General features: G+C 45.0%; 1 protein-coding gene across 12 annotated transcripts in view; it reads left to right on the top strand.

Moving 5' to 3' along the window:
- Positions 1-22,302, top strand: part of HERC1 (HECT and RLD domain containing E3 ubiquitin protein ligase family member 1) — a 253,741-nt gene that overhangs the window by 79,007 nt on the left and 152,432 nt on the right. For all 12 annotated transcript variants that reach the window (XM_073619149.1, XM_073619158.1, XM_073619159.1 and 9 more), the window contains 9 exons: positions 3,591-3,686; positions 4,894-5,088; positions 6,764-7,075; positions 7,193-7,289; positions 12,881-13,024; positions 13,100-13,227; positions 13,340-13,484; positions 14,034-14,205; positions 18,054-18,188. In XM_073619149.1, coding sequence (XP_073475250.1) covers positions 3,591-3,686; positions 4,894-5,088; positions 6,764-7,075; positions 7,193-7,289; positions 12,881-13,024; positions 13,100-13,227; positions 13,340-13,484; positions 14,034-14,205; positions 18,054-18,188 — 1,424 coding nt within the window. The remainder of the gene's footprint in view (positions 1-3,590; positions 3,687-4,893; positions 5,089-6,763; positions 7,076-7,192; positions 7,290-12,880; positions 13,025-13,099; positions 13,228-13,339; positions 13,485-14,033; positions 14,206-18,053; positions 18,189-22,302) is intronic.

The raw sequence follows: 22,302 nt of genomic DNA, 5'->3' as shown, positions 1-22,302 counted from the left end.
CAGCTACAACTAAAGTAGCTGCTGACTTTTAATAATCGGACATTTACCTGTCCACGAATCCAGCGGTGTGTCTTCACCCTAGCCAATTTTTTCATTGGCTCTCGGATGCTGCCACCACCATCTCAGGGAAACCGGCAGTAAAGCCTTACTGCTTCACAGCCAGTTCCGTACTGTGCATGCGCGAAGCGTGCTGCGCATAGTGAATGGCCCAGCGGTGGGGGGGGGGGTAAACTTCCAGCTAACTTTGCCGCCGCAAACTCAGCCAGAAGTGGGATCAGGTACTCTCTCCCCACCCCCCAAAAGGTGACAAATGTGACCGCTTTCTAAGTTTGTAATTTTTTTTTTTTGTTTTGAATGATATAATTTTGATTCCAAAAAAGATCCAAGTTAATCCATATTCATTTAAGATTCACTCTATTAAGAAGAATATATATAATGTACTGAAAAGTTTGAGACCCCTGATATTGTACACAGGTAGCACTAGTCTGTTATATTTTGTGAAAATGCTTCTAGTAATTTTAAAGTGTTTCTTATAGGGGAATTCATAATCCGGGTTTTAAAATCCCTCTTCCCAGTTGGCTCAGTTTTCTAATAACGACTTCAAAGTCGACAAATGACAGTTTTAGGCGTTAGGTGATATGTTTTTAATAAATATTTTTTGTATTAATTATTGTGCATATTTTTCAGTCCTTATATGTATTTGTGAGGCTGAAGCACTCTAAGGTCATGTTTGCCAAAAACAGTCCTTCTAATGTAAAGCAGAAAAAGATACCTCAATGAGCTTACTGCAGTTACCATTGTGGCATGAAAAAAAGATGCTGGAAATTATGTTTAATCTGTTACCTATCACATGCCCCAGTTATTACAGTGTGTTATTTTTACTGAAAGTCCTGCCTGAAACATAAGGCTGCTTTCACACTGAGAAGTTTATCCAGTGCTTTAAAAAAAAAAAAAAAAAAAGCACCTAAAAATCAATGAATGTGTTTTCACACTGTGGCAGTGCACTTCCGTTGCGGTGAAAAAAAATCCTGCTTGCAGCATTTTTGGAGCATGTTTCAGGAGTTAAAAAAAAAAAAAGGCACCAAAAACTAGAGGTCGACCAATATGTGTTTTTCTCTGGCCGATGCCGATATTTAGAAATCGCAGTGGCCGATATATGATGCCGATTTTTTTGGGCCGATATGTTAGGCCGATTTTTTTTTTTTTTCCCTTCATCTCATAAAATCTAACAGTTAGACCCCTTTCACACTGGGGTGTTTTTAAGGCGCTTTTGGGCTAAAAATGGCACCTGTAAAGTGCCTGCAAAACGGCTCCCCTGCAGTCTCAGTGTGATATCCCGAGTGCTTTCACACTGAGGCGATGCGCTGGCAGGATGTTAAAAAAAAAAGTCCTGCAAGCAGCATCTTTGGAGCGGTGCATACCGCTGCTCCACCACTCCTGCCCATTGAAATGAATGCGCACCTCTGCCGAAGCGCCTGCACAGCGTTTCGGCAGCGGCGAATTTAACCCCTTCCTCGGCCGCTAGCTGGGTTATAAGCTCCCCGCTAGCAGCCGAATGGCGCCGCTAAAATGACGATAAAGCGACGCTAAAACTAGCAGTGTTTTACTGTCAACGCATGCCTGCTCCAGTGTGCAAGCAACCTTAAGTAATAAGTGATACAGAAATTTTTTTACATTTAAACATTTATTAAACAAAATAAACCTCCAATCAGTTCACTTGTATGTATAATTTAGGTTAAAAAAAAAACTAAATCTTAAATATTAATTATACAAAAACAGGTAATCAAAACTTTGGACGAAAAAATGGGCTAACTTTACTGCTTAGTTTTTTTTTTTTTTTAATTTATTAGTGTATTTTTTTTTTTTAAAAATTGCATTTTAAAAGACCGCTGCGCAAATACCATGTGACATAAAATATTGCAACAACCGCTATTTTATTCCCTAGGGTCTCTGCTAAAATATATAATATAATATATATATATATATATATATATATATATATATATATATATATATATATATATATATATATATATATATATATATATTATAATGTTTGGGGGTTTTAAGTGATTTTCTAGCAGAAAATACAGGATTTTTACTTCCAAGCAACAAGTGTCAGAAAAGATTAAGTCTTTAAGTGGTTAAACTGAGAATTCCTACACACAGAGTTCAGTCCATTGATAAGTGTAAACATTGTATCTCTTCAGGTTCTTTTTATCAGATTTGGCAGGCTGCCCAGAGAGGAGAGAAGTCACTCCTCCACCAAAGACTTCAGGCAACTTGCATTGACTTCTATTACAGAAGTCATTTGCAAGTCGCACTTAAGTTAGACCCCTTTCACACTGGGGCGGTTTGCAGGCGTTTATTGCGCTAAAAATACCGCCTGCAAACTGACCCAAAACAGCCGCTGCTGTTTGTTCAGTGTGAAAGCCCGAGGGCTTTCACACTGAAGCGGTGCGCTGGCAGGAGAAGTAAAAAACTCCTGCTAGCCGCATCTTTGGAGCAGTGAAGGAGCGGTGTATTCACCGCTCCTTCACCGCTCCTGCCCATTGAAATCAATGGGGCAGCGCGGCAATACCGCGGCTATAGCCGCGCTATTCGAGCAGTTTTAACCCTTTTTCGGCCGCCAGCGGGGGTTAAAACCGCACCGCTAGCGGCCGAATACAGCCGCAAAAACGACGGTAAAACAGCGCTAAAAATAGCGCTGTTTTACCACCGACGCCCCCACCGCCCCAGTGTGAAAGGGGCCTTATAATCGGCCTTTTTTATCAGCACAATCGGCCGATGCCAATTAAATAAAAAACGCCAAATATTGGCCGATATATCGGTCGACCTCTACCAAAAACACACCTTCCCTTTTGAAAGCAATGCATAATGTGGCGCCTTTTGAGTCACATATATGCCGCTGCGTTTTTGCTGCAGATCAGTGTGAAAGTAGCCTAAAGGTTTGTCTGTTTTTCTTAGTGTCATTGCGAAGTGTAGGTGTAGCTGTGTTGCCCAAACTGATCACACCACCTTAAGTTTTATTACTGTAGCTGCTTCATGATGACCATCCGTATGTTTAGTTTAAAGTGGTTGTAAACCTTTGTGTTTTTTCACCTTCATGCATCCTATGCATGCACCTGTCAGTGACCTGCACCCCCTCCCTCTCTTTTTACTTACCTGAACCCTCGAACTTGACTGGTGGGGACGTGCTGTCTCTCTTCCCAGGGTTCCCGGCTCTTGATTGGATATATTGATAGCAGCGCAGCCATTGGCTCCCCCTGCTGTCAATCAAATCCAATGACGCTGGGGCCGAGTCCTGGACTCTGCCTCTATGGACGCCGAATGCTGGACTCAGGAGCGCGCCCGCAAGGTAACCCCCTCTGGGAAGCGCTTCTCGGAGGGGGTTATCAGATGTGGGGAGGAGCCCCGAGAGCCGCCGGGGGACCCCAGAAGACGAGGTTTGGGGCCACTCTGTGAAAAACGAGCTACACGGTGGAGGTAAGTATGATATGTTTGTTATTTAAAAAAAAAAAACTTTTACAATCGCTTTAAGTACATCTGAGTGGTCTTGATGTGACAAACATAAATGCATCCTTTTGCAGGGTTCATCGGCTGACCGGAGCCAATGGAGGGAGCCCACCAGGACATCTGATGGTCTGTGCTCGCTCTATGAGGCAGCACTGTGTCTCTTTGAGGAGGTAGAGAGTCTGTTGATTTTATATCATTTTCATGCTTTATGTGAATACTGCATATTATGTGCCAGTTACTTCCCAATAAAACACATTTATGTTTTTGGTTGTAACATGGCAAAATGTGGAAAATTTCAAGGGGTATGAATATTTTTTCAATGCATTGTATGTAGGACCTTCATTTGATTTAAAAGGCGTAAGCTTTGGGGCTTATCACCCTTTTGCTTGCTTGACTACTTAGCAGGTCACTGATCTGGAGCAAGCTGGTTCGCCTAACCTGATAATGCTTATACTTCTTTCAGGTTATTAACGAAACAGTAAAGAAAGGATGACTGCCCTGCCAAACGCTGCTTAAAAAATATATTGACCGCTTCCTTTAATGAAGAACCCCTGCCTTCAAAAATATATAAAATGTATAGTTTGAATTGTCAGAGCTGCTTTTCTATATTAAAGTAGAACTCAAGTCTGCAGTACTTACAGCGATGCGATGACCACAAGCTCCTTCGCCACGGCTGGCATTGTCACCCAATCTGCTTCTGATTTTGGTGGCTTCTTCCATCTTGGTTGAGTCATTGTCCAGTCTTCTTCCAGTTTTGGCATAGATATAATATGTCATTTTTGGAATAAAAATCATGCTTGGTGGCAAATTGTTTCCAAATAGTGCTTAGTGGAGGTCATTCTTAAGAAATGTGAGAATTTTGCTTCTGGTAACACCATCTAGTGTTAGCGTGACATAGTGATGTCCATCTGTCAGATATTATTTTACATTTCATTTTTTTTTATTCGGTTTTGTTAGTAAGTGGTGAGGTACTAACAGGAAACCTAAAACCAGAGTACAGAGAATACAAGGTGCACACCAGAAACGACACATATAACGGTTATGCTTTGCACAGTCAACAGAGCAAAAATAGAATAAGTAGTAAGTTATTCTAGGAAGGTAACCAGCTAAAGAAATGCCATAGGTCCCAACGTGGCTGAGAAGGGGGTGGTATTACTCCCCAGATTTTATTTATTGATTTTTTTAATACCAGCAAATACAGAAGTGAGTGGAAGTGGGGCACTGAGGATAAACCCCTAGTTTATTTAGCAGAATGCACACACATTTTGAAGCCATAATCACTTTTTTTTTTTTTTTTTTTTTTTTTATGTCTGCAATCTTGAATTTCCTCGTACAGCCTCTATCATGTTTTGCCGTACATTGTCTTTTTCTTTGCAGGTATGCCAGATGGCTTCTGATTATTCAAGAACCTGTGCCAGTCCAGACAGTATCCAGACTGGAGAGAGTCAAGTTGTATCAGAGACATGTGAGGTATACGTATGGGGGAGTAACAGCAGCCACCAACTAGTGGAGGGGACCCAAGAAAAAATCCTGCAACCAAAGCTGGCCCCTTGCTTTTCAGATGCGCAGACAGTGAGTGATGCCCCTTCCCCATTGTATTTACACGTTGTTATGTACTTGTGTCTGGGTGCATAATGTTTTTTTATTAAATGTTTCTTTTTTTGCTTTTTGCAAAGTGAATTTTCATTTATTTGCGCCTTGTTCTCTAAGCTAAATAAAAAATCCCTTGATCATGGTCTACTTGGTCATTTAAATTCATTGTATTGTGCATTAGGCTTTACTTGGTGCCCTTGTTCATGCACTTTGTTTTGTCTTTTAAAGTCCTAAACTGTTTTGTCTCGTGTCCAATCCAGATAGACTTAAAGTAGTATTAAACTTAAAAGCAAACATTTTATTGTATTGCAGCTTACCAAAGTTGTCCCTTTGTACAGGTGTTTGGATCAACACACCCGTGTGACTAATGCCCTGTACACACGGTCGGATTTTCAGACGGAAAATGTGTGATAGGACCTTGTTGTCGGAAATTCCGACCGTGTGTAGGCTCCATCACACATTTTCCATCGGAATTTCCAACACACAAAGTTTGAGAGCAGGCTATAAAATTTTCCGACAGCAAAACCCGTTGTCGGAAATTCTGATTGTGTGTACACAAATCCGACGCACAAAGTGCCACGCATGCTCAGAATAAATTAAGAGACGAAAGCTATTGGCTACTGCCCCGTTTATAGTCCTGACGTACGTGTTTTACGTCACCCGCGTTTAGAACGATCGGATTTTCCGACAACTTTGTGTGACCGCGTGTATGCAAGACAAGTTTGAGCCAACATCTGTCGGAAAAAATCCACGGATTTTGTTGTCGGAATGTCCGATCAATGTCCTAACGTGTGTACAGGGCATTAGGCTTAAGGGCTCTTCCACACGGAATCAAGTCTGCTGCAGTTAGCAGGGGATCGGTGAGCAGATCTCCTACTGATTGGAGCCGAGCAGGATGGATGTCACATCTGTGCTTGCAGGGCAGACACATGCAGACCCCGCTGAGCTCCCTGGATCTCGGGGTGTAAGAGGACTTTTTTTTTTTTTGTCCATTTACATCAAGCCTCTGATCCTGTCCGCCAAAGCGAAAAACATCTCAGTCCTTTTAAGTTTTTTGGGGGGGTTTTACCTCACCTGGTTGGACCCAAAGGTAGGCGGGTCGAAACAGACACCAGTGCGTTTACACCCACCTGTCCATAGGGCTCCATGGACCTTCTGATCTGATCCACCCGAAAAACTGACAGATGGACCTGGTTGGGATGCTCGTGTAAAAGGGGCCTAATAGTGAAAGTAGGAGCTAGTAGTCTGTGAAAGTGTATACAAAGGCAAAACTTCTTTTTTGTTTTTTGTTTGTTTTTTGTTTGTTTTTTTGTTTTTGTTTTGTTTTTTTGCTTTAGAGTGCGGAAGTTTCCTGCTGGGGAGATTCATCACTCTTTTTGTACTGGTAACAATTGTCAGCAAAACAAAAAGTGATGGTGAACCCAAAATGTTAGTTGTCACCAGGACAAGAGATAAGAGTACTGTAAATCATAGAATGCATTAAGGAAAAAAATTCTGCTTTACTATCACTTTGAGGAATAGAAGTTTTTTTTTGTAATTTTTTTGGTATTTTTTTTTTTAACTATTATGATCTGTATCAAATTAATTGTTTTTTGTACCTCTGAACCCGGTTTAAGAGTAATGTAATGCTTCGACATTTTTGTTTTCTGTATAGATCGAAGCTGGACAGTACTGCACTTTTGTTATATCTACGGATGGCTCAGTAAGAGCATGTGGGAAAGGCAGCTATGGAAGGTTGGGTCTTGGAGACTCAAACAACCAGTCTACTCTTAAGAAACTAACCTTTGAGCCTCACCGTTCCATCAAAAAAGTTTCTTCTTCAAAAGGATCTGATGGGCACACCCTGGCTTTTACCACAGAAGGAGAGGTTTTCAGCTGGGGAGATGGTGACTATGGCAAATTGGGCCATGGAAATAGTTCCACCCAAAAATATCCAAAGCTAATTCAGGGGACACTGCAAGGAAAGGTAAAGATCTGACCTCTGGAGTGACTGGCAGATTTGTTTATTTTTAACACAGTATCTTTTGATTTCCTCTTTAGCTTGGAACCCTGATGACATATTGCATGTTTTCTGTCATCTCAGGTTGTGGTGTGTGTTTCAGCTGGTTACAGACACAGTGCCGCCGTCACAGAAGATGGAGAGCTCTACACATGGGGAGAAGGAGATTTTGGGCGATTAGGTAATTTTGCTAAAAGTAATTGAATTCCATGAATTTTAGATTCATATACCTAAAGTATTATTATACAGGATTTATATAGCGCCAACGGTTTGCGCAGCGCTTTACAATGTAAAGTGGGGACAGCAACATTACAATATAGTTCAACACAAAAGGGAGAGGAGGGCCCTGCTCATGGAGATTACATTCTAAAGGGAAAGGGGAGGTTGTACAAAAGGTAATGGCTGCGGGGGATAGTCTGATGGGGGTGGCTCAGGTACAGTTGTTAGGTGGGTGTGGGATAGGCTTCTCTGAATAAATGAGTGTTCAGGGATCTCCTATAGGTGGACAGGGTAGGGCCTGAGATTTCCAGAGGATGGGAGAGGCTCTAGAGAAGTCCTGGAAGCGAGCATGGGAGGAAGTAACAAGGGAGCTAGAGAGCAGGAGGTTTTGGGAGGAGCGGAGAGGACGATTTGGGGATATCTGTAGATGAGGTTAGTGATGTAGCAGGGGGTGATGTTGTGGATGGCCTTGCATGTTGTGGTTAGTATTTAGAATTTTATACGGTGGGGTAGGGGAAGCCAGTGAAGGGATTGGCAGAGAGGTGCAGCAGTCACGGATCAGTTAGTGAGGTGTATGACTCTAGCAGCATTCATAATAGACTGAAGGGGGGATAGCCTGTGTAAGGGTAGGCCATTGAGGAGAGAGTTGCAATAGTCGAGGCGGGAAATAACTAAAGAGTCAGAGTTGTTTTGTGGTGTCTTTAGTCAGGAAGGGGCGATTTCTGGAAATGTTGCGGAGGTTAAGGCAGCAAGCTGTAGCCAGTGATTGGATGTGGGGGCTGAAGGAGAAGTTGGAGTCTACGATTACACCCTGCCATGTGTGGAGGAAGCAATGGTTGTGCTGTTGATCTTAATGGTAAAGTCAAGGGGAAAGTGATCGGGGTGGAGGAAATATTACAAGCTCAGTTTTAGAAAGATTGAGTTTGAGGAAGTAATGTGACATCCATACCGATGTGTCATTCAGTAAATTTGTTATACGTGAGGAGTGGAGAGATAGATCTGGGTATGGTCAGCATAAAGGTGGTATTGGAAGCGGTGGGAGGTTATCAACTGGTCCAGGGAAGAGGTATAGAGAGATAATAGGTGGGGCCCAAGGACAGAGCCTTGGGGTACCCCAACAGAAAGAGGAAGAGGAGCAGAGGAGATGGTGTTGTATGTGACACTGAAAGTGCTCTGAGATAGGTAGGAGGAGAACCAGGAAAAAGCAGAATTATGGAGGCCAAGGGAGCAGAGTTTTTTGAGGAGCAGCAGGTGGTCAACTGTGTTGAAGGCAGTAAAGAGGTCCAAGAGTATGAGTATGGAGTACTGGATGTTGGTTTTAGCAGTTAGTAGGTCGTTGGTGAGTTTTAGAAGGGCAGTTTCAGTGGAATGTTGTGGGCAGAAGCTGAACTGTAGGGGAGTATGCTCTTACGTTTGAGTATAAGGAAAAGAAAGCTTGACAGGTGACCATTTATTTAAAAATCTTTAATGGGTTAATAAAACTTAATGTGGGGGCCATTGGTCTGCTAATTACCACTGACTTCCTGTCCAGTAATCCAGTTAAACTACGATAGGGTCTGCTTAGTGTGCGTAGCATATGTAATTGTTAATGTTTTAATATCCATTTTAAAAAGAATATACATTGAGTCAAATAGACTTCACACTTTAACCACCTCAAGACTGGACACATTCACCTCCTTCCTGTCCAGGCCATTATTCAGTTTTCAGCGCTGTCACCATTTGAATGACAATTACTCAGGCATTCAACACTGTACCCAAATTTTTATTTTTTTGAGACTGATAGCACTTTCTTTAGGTGGTATTTAATCGCCACTGGATTTTTTATTTTTTGCTATACAAAGTAAAAAATAATGAAACGTTTGAAAAAACACATTTTTCTTAGTTTCTGTTATACAATTTTGCAAATACACTAACTAACTTTTCTCCATAAATTTAAGCCAAAATGTATTCTGCTACATTTCTTTGGTAAAAATAACCCAAATCAGTTTACTTTTAATTTAGTCTTTGTGAAAGTTATTGAGTTTACAAACAGTGGTACTTGTCATTGAAAATTGATCAGCCCTGATTTACTGATTGCCTGTCTAATTTCTTGAGGCCCTAAAACACCAAATACCCCCCAAATGACCCCTTTTGGAAAGTATACAGTCCAAGGTATTTAGTAAGAGGCATGGTGAGTTTTTTTTTTTTTTGTTTTTTTTTTAAGTTGTAATTTTTTCGTCACAAGTTTTTGGAAAATTAAGAAATTAAAAAAATATATATATATATATTTTTTTCACAAAGTTGTAAACAAATTATTTCTCAAACAGTGCATAGGCATACTTATAATTACACCCCAAAACACATTCTGCTACTTCTCCCCAGTGTGGGGATACAACATGTGTAAGACTTTTTCACAACCTAGATGCATAGAAGGGCCAAAAATCCAAGGAACACCTTTGTGCTTTCAAGGAGCATAATTTACCCATCTAATTTCCTGACTACCTATCACGATTTTGGAGCCCAAAAACGCCAAAAAACCCTCCCATTTTGAAAAGCAAACACGTTTTCTGAAAGGTATAGTTAGTCCTTTTGAAAAGGTCGTCCTTTTTTTCTTTTCTTTTTTTTTTTTTTTTTTTTTTTGGAAGTCAACTTTTTTACACAAAGTTGTCATTTATTAAAATATTTCTAACACAGATCATAGGCATACTTAAAACTACACCCCAAAACATATTCTGCTACTCCTTCTGAGTATGGAAATGCCACATTTATGAGACTATTTCACAGCCCAGCCACAAAGATCGGCCCAAAATCTAAAGAGCACCTTCAGGCTATCTAGGGGCATTCATTACACAACTAAGTCCCTGACTACCTATCACATTTCTGGATGTACCAAGACACCCAAAACATATTCTGCTACTCCTTCCGAGTATGGAAATGCCACATTTATGAGACTATTTCACAGCCCAGCCACAAAGATTGGCCCAAAATCTAAAGAGCACCTTCAGGCTATCTAGGGGCATTCATTACACAACTAAGTCCCTGACTACCTATCATATTTCTGGATGTACCAAGACAGTGGAAACACCCACAAAATGACCACATTTTGGAACGCAAACACCCAAGGTATTTTTCAAGAGGCATTGTGAGTCTTTTGAAGACTTCATTCTTTTGGCCATACGTTTTTAGAAAATGTGACCGGAAAACAAATTTTTTTTTTTTTTTTACACAAAGTTGTTAATTTAATTTAGATATTTCTCACACATAGCATGGGCATACTAGAAGAATTACAAGCCAAAACACGTTCTACTACTCCTCCCGAGTATGGAGATACCACATGTGTATTATCTACCAGACATTGTATCTTGTGTATCACACTATGTACTGTAATGGTCACCTTTGTATGCATGATCAGGGAATATAGATTAGTGTATCGTCGCCTATAGCAGTTCCAGTTTTTAGAAGTCAAGTAAGGCTAGCCTACTGGTACATGGCTGCCCCCATGAATGCCGCCACATTCACTGGCCAGGAAGACTCTGAAGAAAGGAAGAACAAAGAGTTCCTTTGGTTCCAGGAGTGAATTTGTCAGCAGGAGATGGCTGGGACTGGGGTTTTGCAGGAATGTAGATGTGCAGATGGGTTGGGTCCATTCAGACGCATGCAGACACATGGTCAATAAACAGGCAAAGAATCGGTCCAGGCAGCAGGCAGAAACATGGTCAATAAACAGGCAAGGGTTAGTACAGGCAGCAGGCAGAGGCAACACTGCACTGGTGTGGCAGTGATGAGGAACACTGTTGCTGACTTACAATGGTCTGGAGATACTGGGGACTAATGTGGCAGCAATAAGGTGATACTGGGACAGGAGTCCTAGGCGATGATCAGGAACTCTGTAACTGATGTGGCGATGATCGGGGGACACTGGGACTGGTGCGGTGGGGATCAGGGACACTGGTACTGGTGCGGCAGGGATCAGGGGACACTGGAACTGGTGCGGCGGGGATCGGGGGACACCTGGACTGGTGCGGCGGCGATCGGGGGACACCTGGACTGGTGCGGCGGCGATCGGGGGACACCTGGACTGGTGCGGCGGCGATCGGGGGACACCTGGACTGGTGCGGCGGCGATCGGGGGACACCGGGACTGGTGCGGCGGACACCGGGACTGGTGCGGCGGACACCGGGACTGGTGCGGCGGACACCGGGACTGGTGCGGCGATCGGGGGACACCTGGACTGGTGCGGCGGCGATCGGGGGACACCTGGACTGGTGCGGCGGCGATCGGGGGACACCTGGACTGGTGCGGCGGCGATCGGGGGACACCTGGACTGGTGCGGCGGCGATCGGGGGACACCTGGACTGGTGCGGCGGCGATCGGGGGACACCTGGACTGGTGCGGCGGCGATCGGGGGACACCGGGACTGGTGCGGTGGCGATCGGGGGACACCGGGACTGGTTCGGGGGACACCTGGACTGGTGCGGTGGCGATCAGGGGACACCGGGACTGGTTCAGGGGACACCTGGACTGGTGCGGCGGCGATCAGGGGACACCGGGACTGGTGCGGTGGCGATCGGGGGACACCGGGACTGGTTCGGGGGACACCTGGACTGGTGCGGTGGCGATCAGGGGACACCGGGACTGGTTCAGGGGACACCTGGACTGGTGCGGCGGCGATCGGGGGACACCTGGACTGGTGCGGCAGCGATTGGGGGACACCTGGACTGGTGCGGCGGCGATCGGGGGACACCGGGACTGGTGCGGTGGCGATCGGGGGACACCGGGACTGGTTCGGGGGACACCTGGACTGGTGCGGCGGCGATCGGGGGACACCGGGACTGGTGCGGTGGCGATCGGGGGACACCGGAACTGGTTCGGGGGACACTGGGACTGGTGCGGTGGGGATCGGGGGACACTGGGAGTGGTGCGGCGGGGGACACTGGGACTGGGGTGGCGGGGATCTGGGACACTGGAACTGGGGTGGCGGGGATCATGGGACACTGGTACTGGTGCGGCGGGGATCAGGGGACACTGGTACTGGTGCGGCGGGGATCAGGGGACACTGGAACTGGTGTGGCGGGGATCAGGGGACACTGGTACTGGTGCGGCGGGGATCAGGGGACACTGGAGCTGGTGCGGTGGGGATCGGGGACACTGGGACTGGTGCGGCGGGGATCAGGGAACACCTGGACTGGTGCGGTGGGGATCGGGGTACACTGGGACTGGTGCGGCAGGGAATCGGGGGACACTGGGACTGGTGTGGCGGGGAATCGGGGGGGGACACAAACTGCTGCGGCGAGGATTAGGGGATACTGGGACTGGTGCGACGGGGAACGGGGGACACTGGGGCTGGTGCGGCGGGGATCGGGAATAATGGCTGGTGGCACTGACATACAGTGATATCAGAGCAGCCAGCCATTGTGCATTATCACTGCCACAGCAGTACGATGTCACCATAGTAGCACTTCACATGCTCTGGTGACAGTATGTAAATAATTTTAATAAATAAATTAAAAATAATTTATCATAAAGAAAAGTGGATGAGCTTATGTTATGTTTGTCATTTGTCTTTACTTTCAGGCCACGGAGACAGTAATAGCAGAAACATCCCCACTCTAGTGAAGGATATCAGTAATGTGGGTGAGGTGTCATGTGGGAGCTCCCATACTATTGCTTTGTCTAAAGATGGACGGACTGTGTGGTCTTTTGGTGGAGGAGATAATGGTAGGGACAATGTTTTGCCATACAAATGTCTGCATTTAATGTGTGATGTGTACTGAATGGGATCCTCTTCCTCAGGAAAGTTGGGCCACGGAGACACTAACAGGGTATATAAACCAAAGGTGGTTGAAGCACTACAGGGAATGTTCACCCGGAAGGTGTGTGCAGGGAGTCAATCCTCTCTGGCTTTGACATCTACTGGACAGGTATGGTTAATATAACATATTCTAATTTTGTTTATTTCTCATATGTTTCCTATATTTGTTAGTATACAATCTTCTGGTGTAAATTCCCAGCTTTCTGTTTTCTTGTATTTAGGTCTATGCTTGGGGCTGTGGAGCCTGTCTAGGATGTGGATCTTCAGAAGCAACTGCCTTGCGCCCCAAGCTAATTGAAGAGCTGGCTGCCACCAGAATAGTGGACATTTCAATAGGAGATAGCCATTGTCTTGCACTGTCACATGGTACGTGTTACATGTACAAACAATTGGGATTCACAGAGACTGGATGAATTTCAATCCATCTATGGCTGTTCCTGCTTGACAGAAGACAATATAACGATTGACTTCTGTCAAATGGGACTGTTGGGAAAACCTTTGTCAATCAGCCAGCTGCAGCCCTTGATTGGTGTGTATTCTGACAGTGCAGAAGTCCTTCATCCACCTCCTTCTTCTTCTTTTTTTTTTTTTTTTGCCAGACTAATCCTCTTGTGTCAAATGAATGAATAGTTATACCTGCTGTGAACTTCAGAAGATAAACCATTCAGCTTTCTTTTTTCAGATGTAAAGATGCACTTGAATAACTAACTAATTTCCTGTTAATCTCAGGACAGCTAGCTTTGCTTTCCTTTATTAGCTTAGTTCTAAGGGGATATTAGAATGCGGCAAGGTTAATGCCATGTACAGTTATGACCTTTCATTTGCCACATAAGTGATGTTTATTAATAGTTGAAGATGTGTTACTTCTCTTTATCTGTATGTAAGTAATGTGTACAACATGCTGTATTTTACCAGACAATGAGGTTTACGCATGGGGAAATAACTCCATGGGACAGTGTGGCCAAGGCAATTCAACCGGCCCTATCACTAAACCAAAAAAAGTCAGTGGACTGGATGGTGTGGCTATACAGCAGATTTCAGCAGGGACCTCGCACAGCTTAGCATGGACAGCACTGCCCAGAGACCGGTATGGTATAAAGCTTTATGATAATATAATAATACTTTGTTTGAGGGGGTAAGGGGTGAATTCACCTGAAATGGGGAACTATAATGTGCTATTCATATTTATAGAAGGCATATTGTATGCATATGGCCTGTGTATCAGTATATGGTTTACACTCGATTGTACATTTCTTAGGCTGGCCATACGTTGAGCGAATTTCTTTCCTGCAACCACAGGTTGCAGAAAAGAAATTTGCGGAAATCCCTCCTGCTGGGCCATGGTCTTCTCCTGGCGGGGGAAGCCATCCCCGCCGGGAGAAGACCGTGTTTATTGCTAGCAGCTATAGCAGCTGCTAGCGATAATCGCAGGTAAAACCCGGAATGCTGGTTGTACCCAAGTTGATTGGATCAGCTTGGTACATTCAGCCTGCCCATATATGTTTCAAATCATGTATGGCCTGCCTAACTCTTAGAACTTTTGGGCTTAGAAATGTAAACTGGTTTCAGTAACTGGCCAGTTCAAAGTAGTATCTGGGTTACAAAGTCAAATATATTTTTGCGTAGTCCATCTATTTTCCTGTGAAACATTTTGGCTGAAATGATCCTGTATATTGAGATCCTAAGAGGAAATTGTGTGGAAGTGCTTAAAAGTAGAAAGCCCTGCAGTCTGCCTTAAAAGCCTATTCGGACTTTAGACAGACTTGTGCCATGTGAGATTTCTGTCACCTCTACAGGGCTTATTGTGGCATTTAGACATGATTTTGGTATATGCAGGGTTGTAAAAGGCTTTAATAATTGTGCGGGTTTACTTTGACTGCTTTCTATTTCCTCCATTTAGCTTCAACTCCTTCGTCTGAGCGGGACTCCATTACTTAAAGCGGAGTTACAGTCATTTGTTTATAAAAAGTCAGCAGCTACAAAAAGTGTAGTTGCTGACTTTTAATAAACAGCCACGGTCCAGCAGTGTATTCACCACAGCTGTGTTCTCCCCGTGTCCTCCCTCGGTGGCGTTGGCATCTCTACTATGGGCACCCGGCTGTGACAGCATCACTGCCGGGTGCCCACTGCGCATGCGCGAGCAGGACTTTGGTCTGTGACTGGCCCTGAAGTCTTCTAGGAACTGTCATGTGTCCCAGAAGACTTCGTGAGGGAGAGCTTCTGCGTCCGGTGACCGGAATGGAAGTGGGAGCAGGTAGCTGTCAAATTCGGGTACCCGCTCCCCCCCCCCCCCCCCAAAAGCTCAGTTTTACAAACAGGATCCGGGAAAGAGGCCTTAAAGCAGAAGTTCCACTTTTTGGTGGAACGCCGCATTAAGTGTCCTGGGTTAGAGGTCACCCTAGGTCTGAAGTAGGTGCCACAACTAGCTGACCACACACTCCATTTCTCAACTCCTTATTGTATGTGTTCCATATTTAAGGGGACAGTAAACATCTACAGTATTTATTATTATGACACTGTAGGAGCTGAGGGAGAGCTTCACATGCCACTCATATGTGATCCATTTTCACTCCTCAGTGAAAAGGGAACGGTTACTCATTTTAGAACATGGAGGGTTTATATTCCATTGTGATAATATATAGCTAAATTGTGTTTTTCCAAAAGCCTCTCTGCATTTGGGCTGCCCTCACACTGCAAGGGTTAAATGCTTGGTAGCCTACCAGAAAAAGCAGTTTTACCCACCAGTTTCTCAGCTCTTTTGGTAGCCAGCACTCTCCTCTATTCCCCTACACTTTGGCCAGTGGACTGTGGCTGGGTTCACACTTATGCGATTGCAGACATCGCATGTGATTCGCACCACATTCCTGTGCACATCACATGTGATGTCTGTGCGGAGCAAATTCAGCCAGTTTGTATGGCTGAAATCGCATCGCATTCGCACCAAAATGGTACAGGGCCCTTTTTTTGTCCACACTGGAATCGGATTGCATGGGTGTTCCGACCCATACGATCCGATTCCACAGTTCGCACTGCGTTCTGCAAACTGATTTGGAGTTGTCATTAACTTTTATATTGACACCCGCAGCGGTTCGCAGAGTGCAGTGTGAACTGCCTGCAATTCTGATGCAGTGCGGGAACCCACGCAGGAATCGCTGTGGTTCCCACATCGCACCAGTGTGAACTTGGCTTTACCCTCAGCATCCTCCCATTCAGTGCAGATCTTACAGGACCTGCTTTGTACTTGGTGACATCCGAGTATATGAAACTGTTGGAACGTAAGGGAGAAAAGTCTGTGATCACCGTTCTACCATCGTGATGGGAGCCTGCAGAAGTAGAGGAATCAGGTAAGTAAGAGCCTTTTTTCTGGTACCCGAATATATAAATGAGCATTTAACACTTGCATACAAGGGCAGCTTTGCTACAAGGGAAGATTTTTGTTTCCCCCAGAGTTCAGCTGTAGGCTAATATTGTTTGTGCATGTATGATGTAGAAAACAGATAAAATATAAAAGGCAAGTACCGTATATACTCGAGTATAAGCCAAGTTTTTCAGCACATTTTTTTGTGCTGAAAGTGCCCCCCTCGGCTTATACTCGAGTCAAGCACTTTTCTGCAGCAAAAAATGTCATTTTCTGAACTGAATTTGGGGCCCTGTATCTCGGGGCACTTGGTGCTAGGAACCCCAAATTTGGTGTGCAAACCCAGTGGAACTAGCACTACAACATATCCAAAGCTGCGGTTCCTAGCACCAAGTGGCCTCGAGATAAGGGGCCCCAAACTTGGTTTAGAAAATGTCAGTCTCTGCTGCAGAAAAGTGCTTGACATTTTCAGAACCGACTTTGGGGCCCCGTATCTTGGGGCCACTTGGTGCTAGGAACACCAGCTTTGGATATTGTGTAGTGCTAGTTCCACTGGGTTTGCACACCAAATTTGGGGTTCCTAGCATCAAGTCCCCCGAGATACGGCCCCCAAATTCGGTTTGGAAAATGTCATTCTCTGCTGCAGAAAAGTGCTTGACATTTTCTGAACCGATTTTTTGGGGGCCCTGTATCTCGGGGCCACTTGGTGCTAGGAACCCCAGCTTTGGATATATTGTGCCTTTGTACACCAAATTTGGGGTTCCTAGCACTAAGTGGCCCGAGATACGAGGTCCCAAAGTCGGTCAACTGTGTCCATCTGCAGCAATGTCATTTCGGGACCCTTTGGGTCCAGAGACCCCAAATTTTGGCTGCAGCTAGGGGGCATCTAGGAACCCTTAACTACCGAGTTTGAAGTTCGGGGGACCTATGGCTGCCAATGGGCACAGTGAGGCTGCAAATGGGCATTGTTGACCCTCTTTTCCACTTACAGTAGCTGTGCATTTCTCACCCTAGTCTTATACTCAAGTCAATAAGTTTTCCCAGTTTTTTGTTGTAAAATTAGGTGCCTCGGCTTATATTCGGGTTGACTTATACTCGAGTATATACGGTATTATCAGGCAGCCAGTAGGCATCAGTGAAGATTCCCTATTGCGCATAGTGGAGGTCAGAAAATATATAGTATTAGGTCCACGAGTACACAATGTAAGTGGTTGCCAGGTATTGGGTCCGGTTTATTTTTAAAACACTTATGCATTTTGAAATCTTAAATTCAGTGATTTTTTTTAATTTCTCCATTTGCTACCTACAGTATATCTTTTTTACTAGTACTCCTACCATTTGGCATTTAATATCAAGTGTGCATAGAAAGTTAGGTAACTGTAATATGCATACAAATTAAGTAACAGTAATTCAATTACAAAGACTGCAGTAATCGTTTTAAATAATATAATAGATTTTTATTTGAATGAAAGTGCAATATGCAATTTTTTTTTCCCATAAAAGTGGTCTGTTCTTGCGCTGCCAGACTGTAGTGACACTGTAAGATGCAATTGTATTAATGTTACTGACTCTTTCAGACAAGTGGTTGCATGGCATCGTCCCTACTGTGTAGATCTAGAAGAGAGCACCTTTTTCCATCTGCGATCTTTCCTGGAACGATACTGTGAAAAAATCAATAGTGATGTCCCCCCTCCTCCCTTCCCATCATCCAGGTATTGTTTGAGTTACTGTCTTATGCAGATCTGATATGAAACTTTTTTTTTTTTTTTTTAATAAAATATTTGTTCAATCTTTGTTGTGGCTAGACTGTGGACATTCTAGTATTTTTACATATTCCTATCAAGCAGTAAATAGGATTTTTAAAACAGCTTACCTGTAAAATCCTTTTCTTTCAAAGGACATCACGGGACACAGAGCCACAGTAATTACTGATGGGTTATATAGGTATCACTGGTGATTGGACACTGGCACGCCCTATCAGGAAGTTCAACCCCCTATATAATCCCTCCCCCTTGCAGGGATACCTCAGTTTTGTAGCCAAGCAATATAGTGTATTAGAAGAGGGGCGGGACCTCTGTGTCCCGTGATGTCCTTCGAAAGAAAAGGATTTTACAGGTAAGCTGTTTTAAAAATCCTATTTTCTTTCTCGAACATCACGGGACACAGAGCCACAGTAATTACTGATGGGATGTCCCAGAGCAATGCTACCTGAGGGGGGGGAACCACGACCAAGTAGGGTGCAATCAGACCTGAGGACCCTGTACCGCTGCCTGCAGCACACTACGCCCAAAGGCGATATCCTCATGCCTTCTCACATCCACCTGATAGAATCTGGTGAATGTATGAACTGAAGACCAGGTTGCGGCCTTGCAGATTTGAGCCATAGAGGCCCGGTGATGCACTGCCCAAGAAGCACCAATAGCCCTTGTGGAATGTGCCCTGATCTGAAACGGAGGAATCTTCTGTTTCAAACCGTAAGCTTGAATGATCAACTGTCGAATCCATTTAGAAATGGTAGCTTTTGACGCTGCCTGTCCTCTATTGGGACCCTCTGGCAGCACAAACAAAACATCCGTCTTGCGGATCTGAGTAGTTGCCCCTAGATAGGCCTTAACTGCTCTTACTACATCCAACGAATGTAGAGATCTCTCTTCCGGAGAACAGGGATCTGGAAAAAAGGAAGGTAGAACAATGTCTTGGTTTAAATGAAAATCAGAAACCACCTTCGGTAAAAAACTAGGATGAGGGCGTAGTACCACTCTATCCTTGTGTATAATCAAATAAGGCTCCTTACAGGAAAGAGCTGCTAATTCTGATACTCTTCTAGCAGAAGAGATGGCCACCAGAAAAATTAATTTCCTTGTCAACAAGACCAAAGGAATCTGACTTATTGGTTCAAAAGGCTGTTTATGTAACACAGCCAGGACCAAATTCAAGTCCCAGGGGTTTAGGGGCGCTTTAACCGGAGGATTAAGACGCATCACCCCCTGCATAAAGTTTCGGACCAAAGAATGCGAAGCAAGTGGCCGCTGAAATAATACTGATAAAGCAGAAACCTGGCCCTTGATGGTACTCAAGGCCAGCTTCATCTCTAATCCCATCTGTAGAAAATCAAGGATTCTACCTATGACATATTTCCTGGGATGCCAACCTCTGGATTCACACCAGGTTATATAAGCCTTCCAGACTCTATGATAAATCATCCTGGAAGCTGGCTTCCTTGCATTAATCAAGGTAGATATGACAGGACCTGAGAGCCCACGACTCTTCAGAACGTGGGTCTCAATAGCCAAACCGTCAAATTTAGCGTTTGTAAGGCAGGATGGAACACTGGACCCTGAGATAACAGGTCTGGGTGTACCGGTAGGGTCCACGGGGAACCCACCGTCATCCTTACTATTTCTGCATACCAAGTCCTTCTGGGCCAAGCGGGGGCCACCAGAAGTACCGACTTCCTTTCCTGCCTGATCCTGCGAAGGAGTCGTGGTAGTAGCAGAATAGGCGGGAATGCGTAAATCAGTGAGAACCGATGCCACGGAACCACCAACGCATCCGTCCCGCATGCAAGAGGATCTTTTGTCCTTGCCACAAATCTGTCTATCTTTTTGTTGAATCGGGATGCAAAGAGATCTACATCTGGAACCCCCCATCTTTGGCATATGGCCCAAAAGACGTCGGGATGCAGAGACCATTCCCCTGGAAGTAACTGCTGGCGACTTAGATAGTCCGCCTGCCAATTCTCTATTCCCGGGATGAAAACTGCCGATATGCATGGCACATGCATCTCTGCCCAGACTAAGATCTGGTTCACCTCTTTTTGAGCAGCTCGGCTCCGGGTGCCTCCCTGATGATTGACATAAGCCACTGCTGTGGCATTGTCGGACTGGATCCTGACCGGACAACCCTGTAGCCTGATAGTCCAGGCTTTTAGAGCTAGATGTATCGCCCGGATCTCCAGAATGTTGATGGGTAAGGTCCTCTCTGTCTTGGACCATACCCCTTGGACCGCAGCCTGTTCCAGAACTGCTCCCCAACCTGACAGACTGGCATCTGTTGTTACCACCGTCCAGGTAACCGGTAGAAAGGATTTCCCCTTCTGCAGGTTTTCGGGTATGAGCCACCAATTGAGGCTCTGACGCACCGCATGCGACAGGTGCATCGGAAAGTCTAATGCCTGAACCTTCTTGTTCCAGGTCGACAGAATACTGTGTTGCAGCATTCTTGAGTGAAACTGAGCATAGGGAACTGCTTCAAATGAAGACACCATCTTCCCTAGTAGCCTCATACAAAGGCGGACTGAGGGACCCTTCTTGGTCCTTACTGTCAGAATCAGCTCTCTCAAAGCAGTGATCTTTGCCTGGGGTAGAAATATTTTCTCCTGGCTTGTATCTATAATCAGACCTAAATACTCCAGTCTTCTTACTGGTTTTAGGAAAGACTTTTCTAAGTTGAGGATCCAACCCAGGTGTTCTAGATACCTGACCGTGGTCCTCAAGTTTCCATTCAAAGAGGCTACCGACCGGTCTATCAAGAGCAGGTCGTCTAGGTATGCTATGACAGCTATACCCTGAGCCCTTAATCTGGCCAGAGGAGGAGCCAAGATCTTTGTGAACACTCGAGGTGCAGTGGCTATCCCAAAAGGCAGAGCCACAAACTGGAAATGGTACCCTCCTACCTCGAAGCGCAGAAACTTCTGATGAGCAGGAAAAATGGGCACATGCAGATATGCATCTCTGATGTCTATTGATGCCAGAAATTCTCCTCCCTGCAGGGTGAGAACTACTGTTCGAATTGATTCCATGCGGAAGGATTGAATCCTTAGGAATCGGTTCAGATCCCTTAAGTCCAAAATGGGCCTGACATCCCCATTTGGCTTTTGGACCGTAAAAAGGTTGGAATAGAAGCCCAATCCCTGGTCCTTTGCGGGAACTATCATAATGACCTCCTGCGACAAAAGTCGCTCTAACGCTAGAAGGAGCGACTGCTTCTTCTCTGGGTCTCTGGGAACATTTGATCTGAGGAACCGAGGAGAAGGGAATTCCTGAAACTCCAGCTTGTACCCTAAGGTTACCGTGGAGACTACCCATCTGTCCTGGAAGTCCTCGTGCCAGAGCTCTGAGAACTGTCGCAGTCTTCCCCCCACTCGAGTGAGCGGGGGCGCCCCCTCATGCAGAGGTCTTAGTGTTTTGCCTAGTAGGCTTCTTTCCCCAGGACTTCTTTTGTCGCTGGGGTTGACTCTTGTCTCTGGACCACGATGGAGGCGGCCGTCGAGACTGCCTGGAGGCTGAAGCCCCCGGCGCTGGGGAAAGAGTCCGTTTGAAAGAGGGACGCTTACTCTTCTTCTTGACAGGTAAGAGAGTGCTTTTCCCACAAGAGATTCTCTTGATATAGTTATCCAAGTCCTCTCCAAACAACCTTGCACCACGAAATGGAAACCCAGCCAGTAGCTTCTTACATGGTGCTTCGGCTGACCAATTTTTCAACCATAGGATTCTACATATATGCACCAACCCCAGTGAAAGACGGGAGGTTTGCACGATAGAATCTCTAATGGCGTCAACCACAAAGCATAAGGCTGCTGGAAGGTTAGCAAACCCCTGGGCCTGCTGTTCAGGTAATATTTTGATGACCTGCTTAACATGGTCTCTTAAGTATTGACAGACTCCAATCGCTGCTACTGCAGGTTGGGCCACTGATCCTGCTAAGGAGAAAACATCCTTCAATAGGGATTCCATCCTTTTATCTACAGGATCCCTGAGCATCTGAGCATTGTCTACAGGACAAGTCAGGCTATTATTTACGGAGGAAATGGCGGCATCAATAGTC

Source organism: Aquarana catesbeiana, linkage group LG03 (assembly GCF_042186555.1).
Source record: "Aquarana catesbeiana isolate 2022-GZ linkage group LG03, ASM4218655v1, whole genome shotgun sequence".
NCBI lineage: Eukaryota > Metazoa > Chordata > Amphibia > Anura > Ranidae > Aquarana > Aquarana catesbeiana.
Note: the sequence above shows the minus strand (reverse complement) of the source record. Positions and strands in the feature narration are given on the sequence as shown.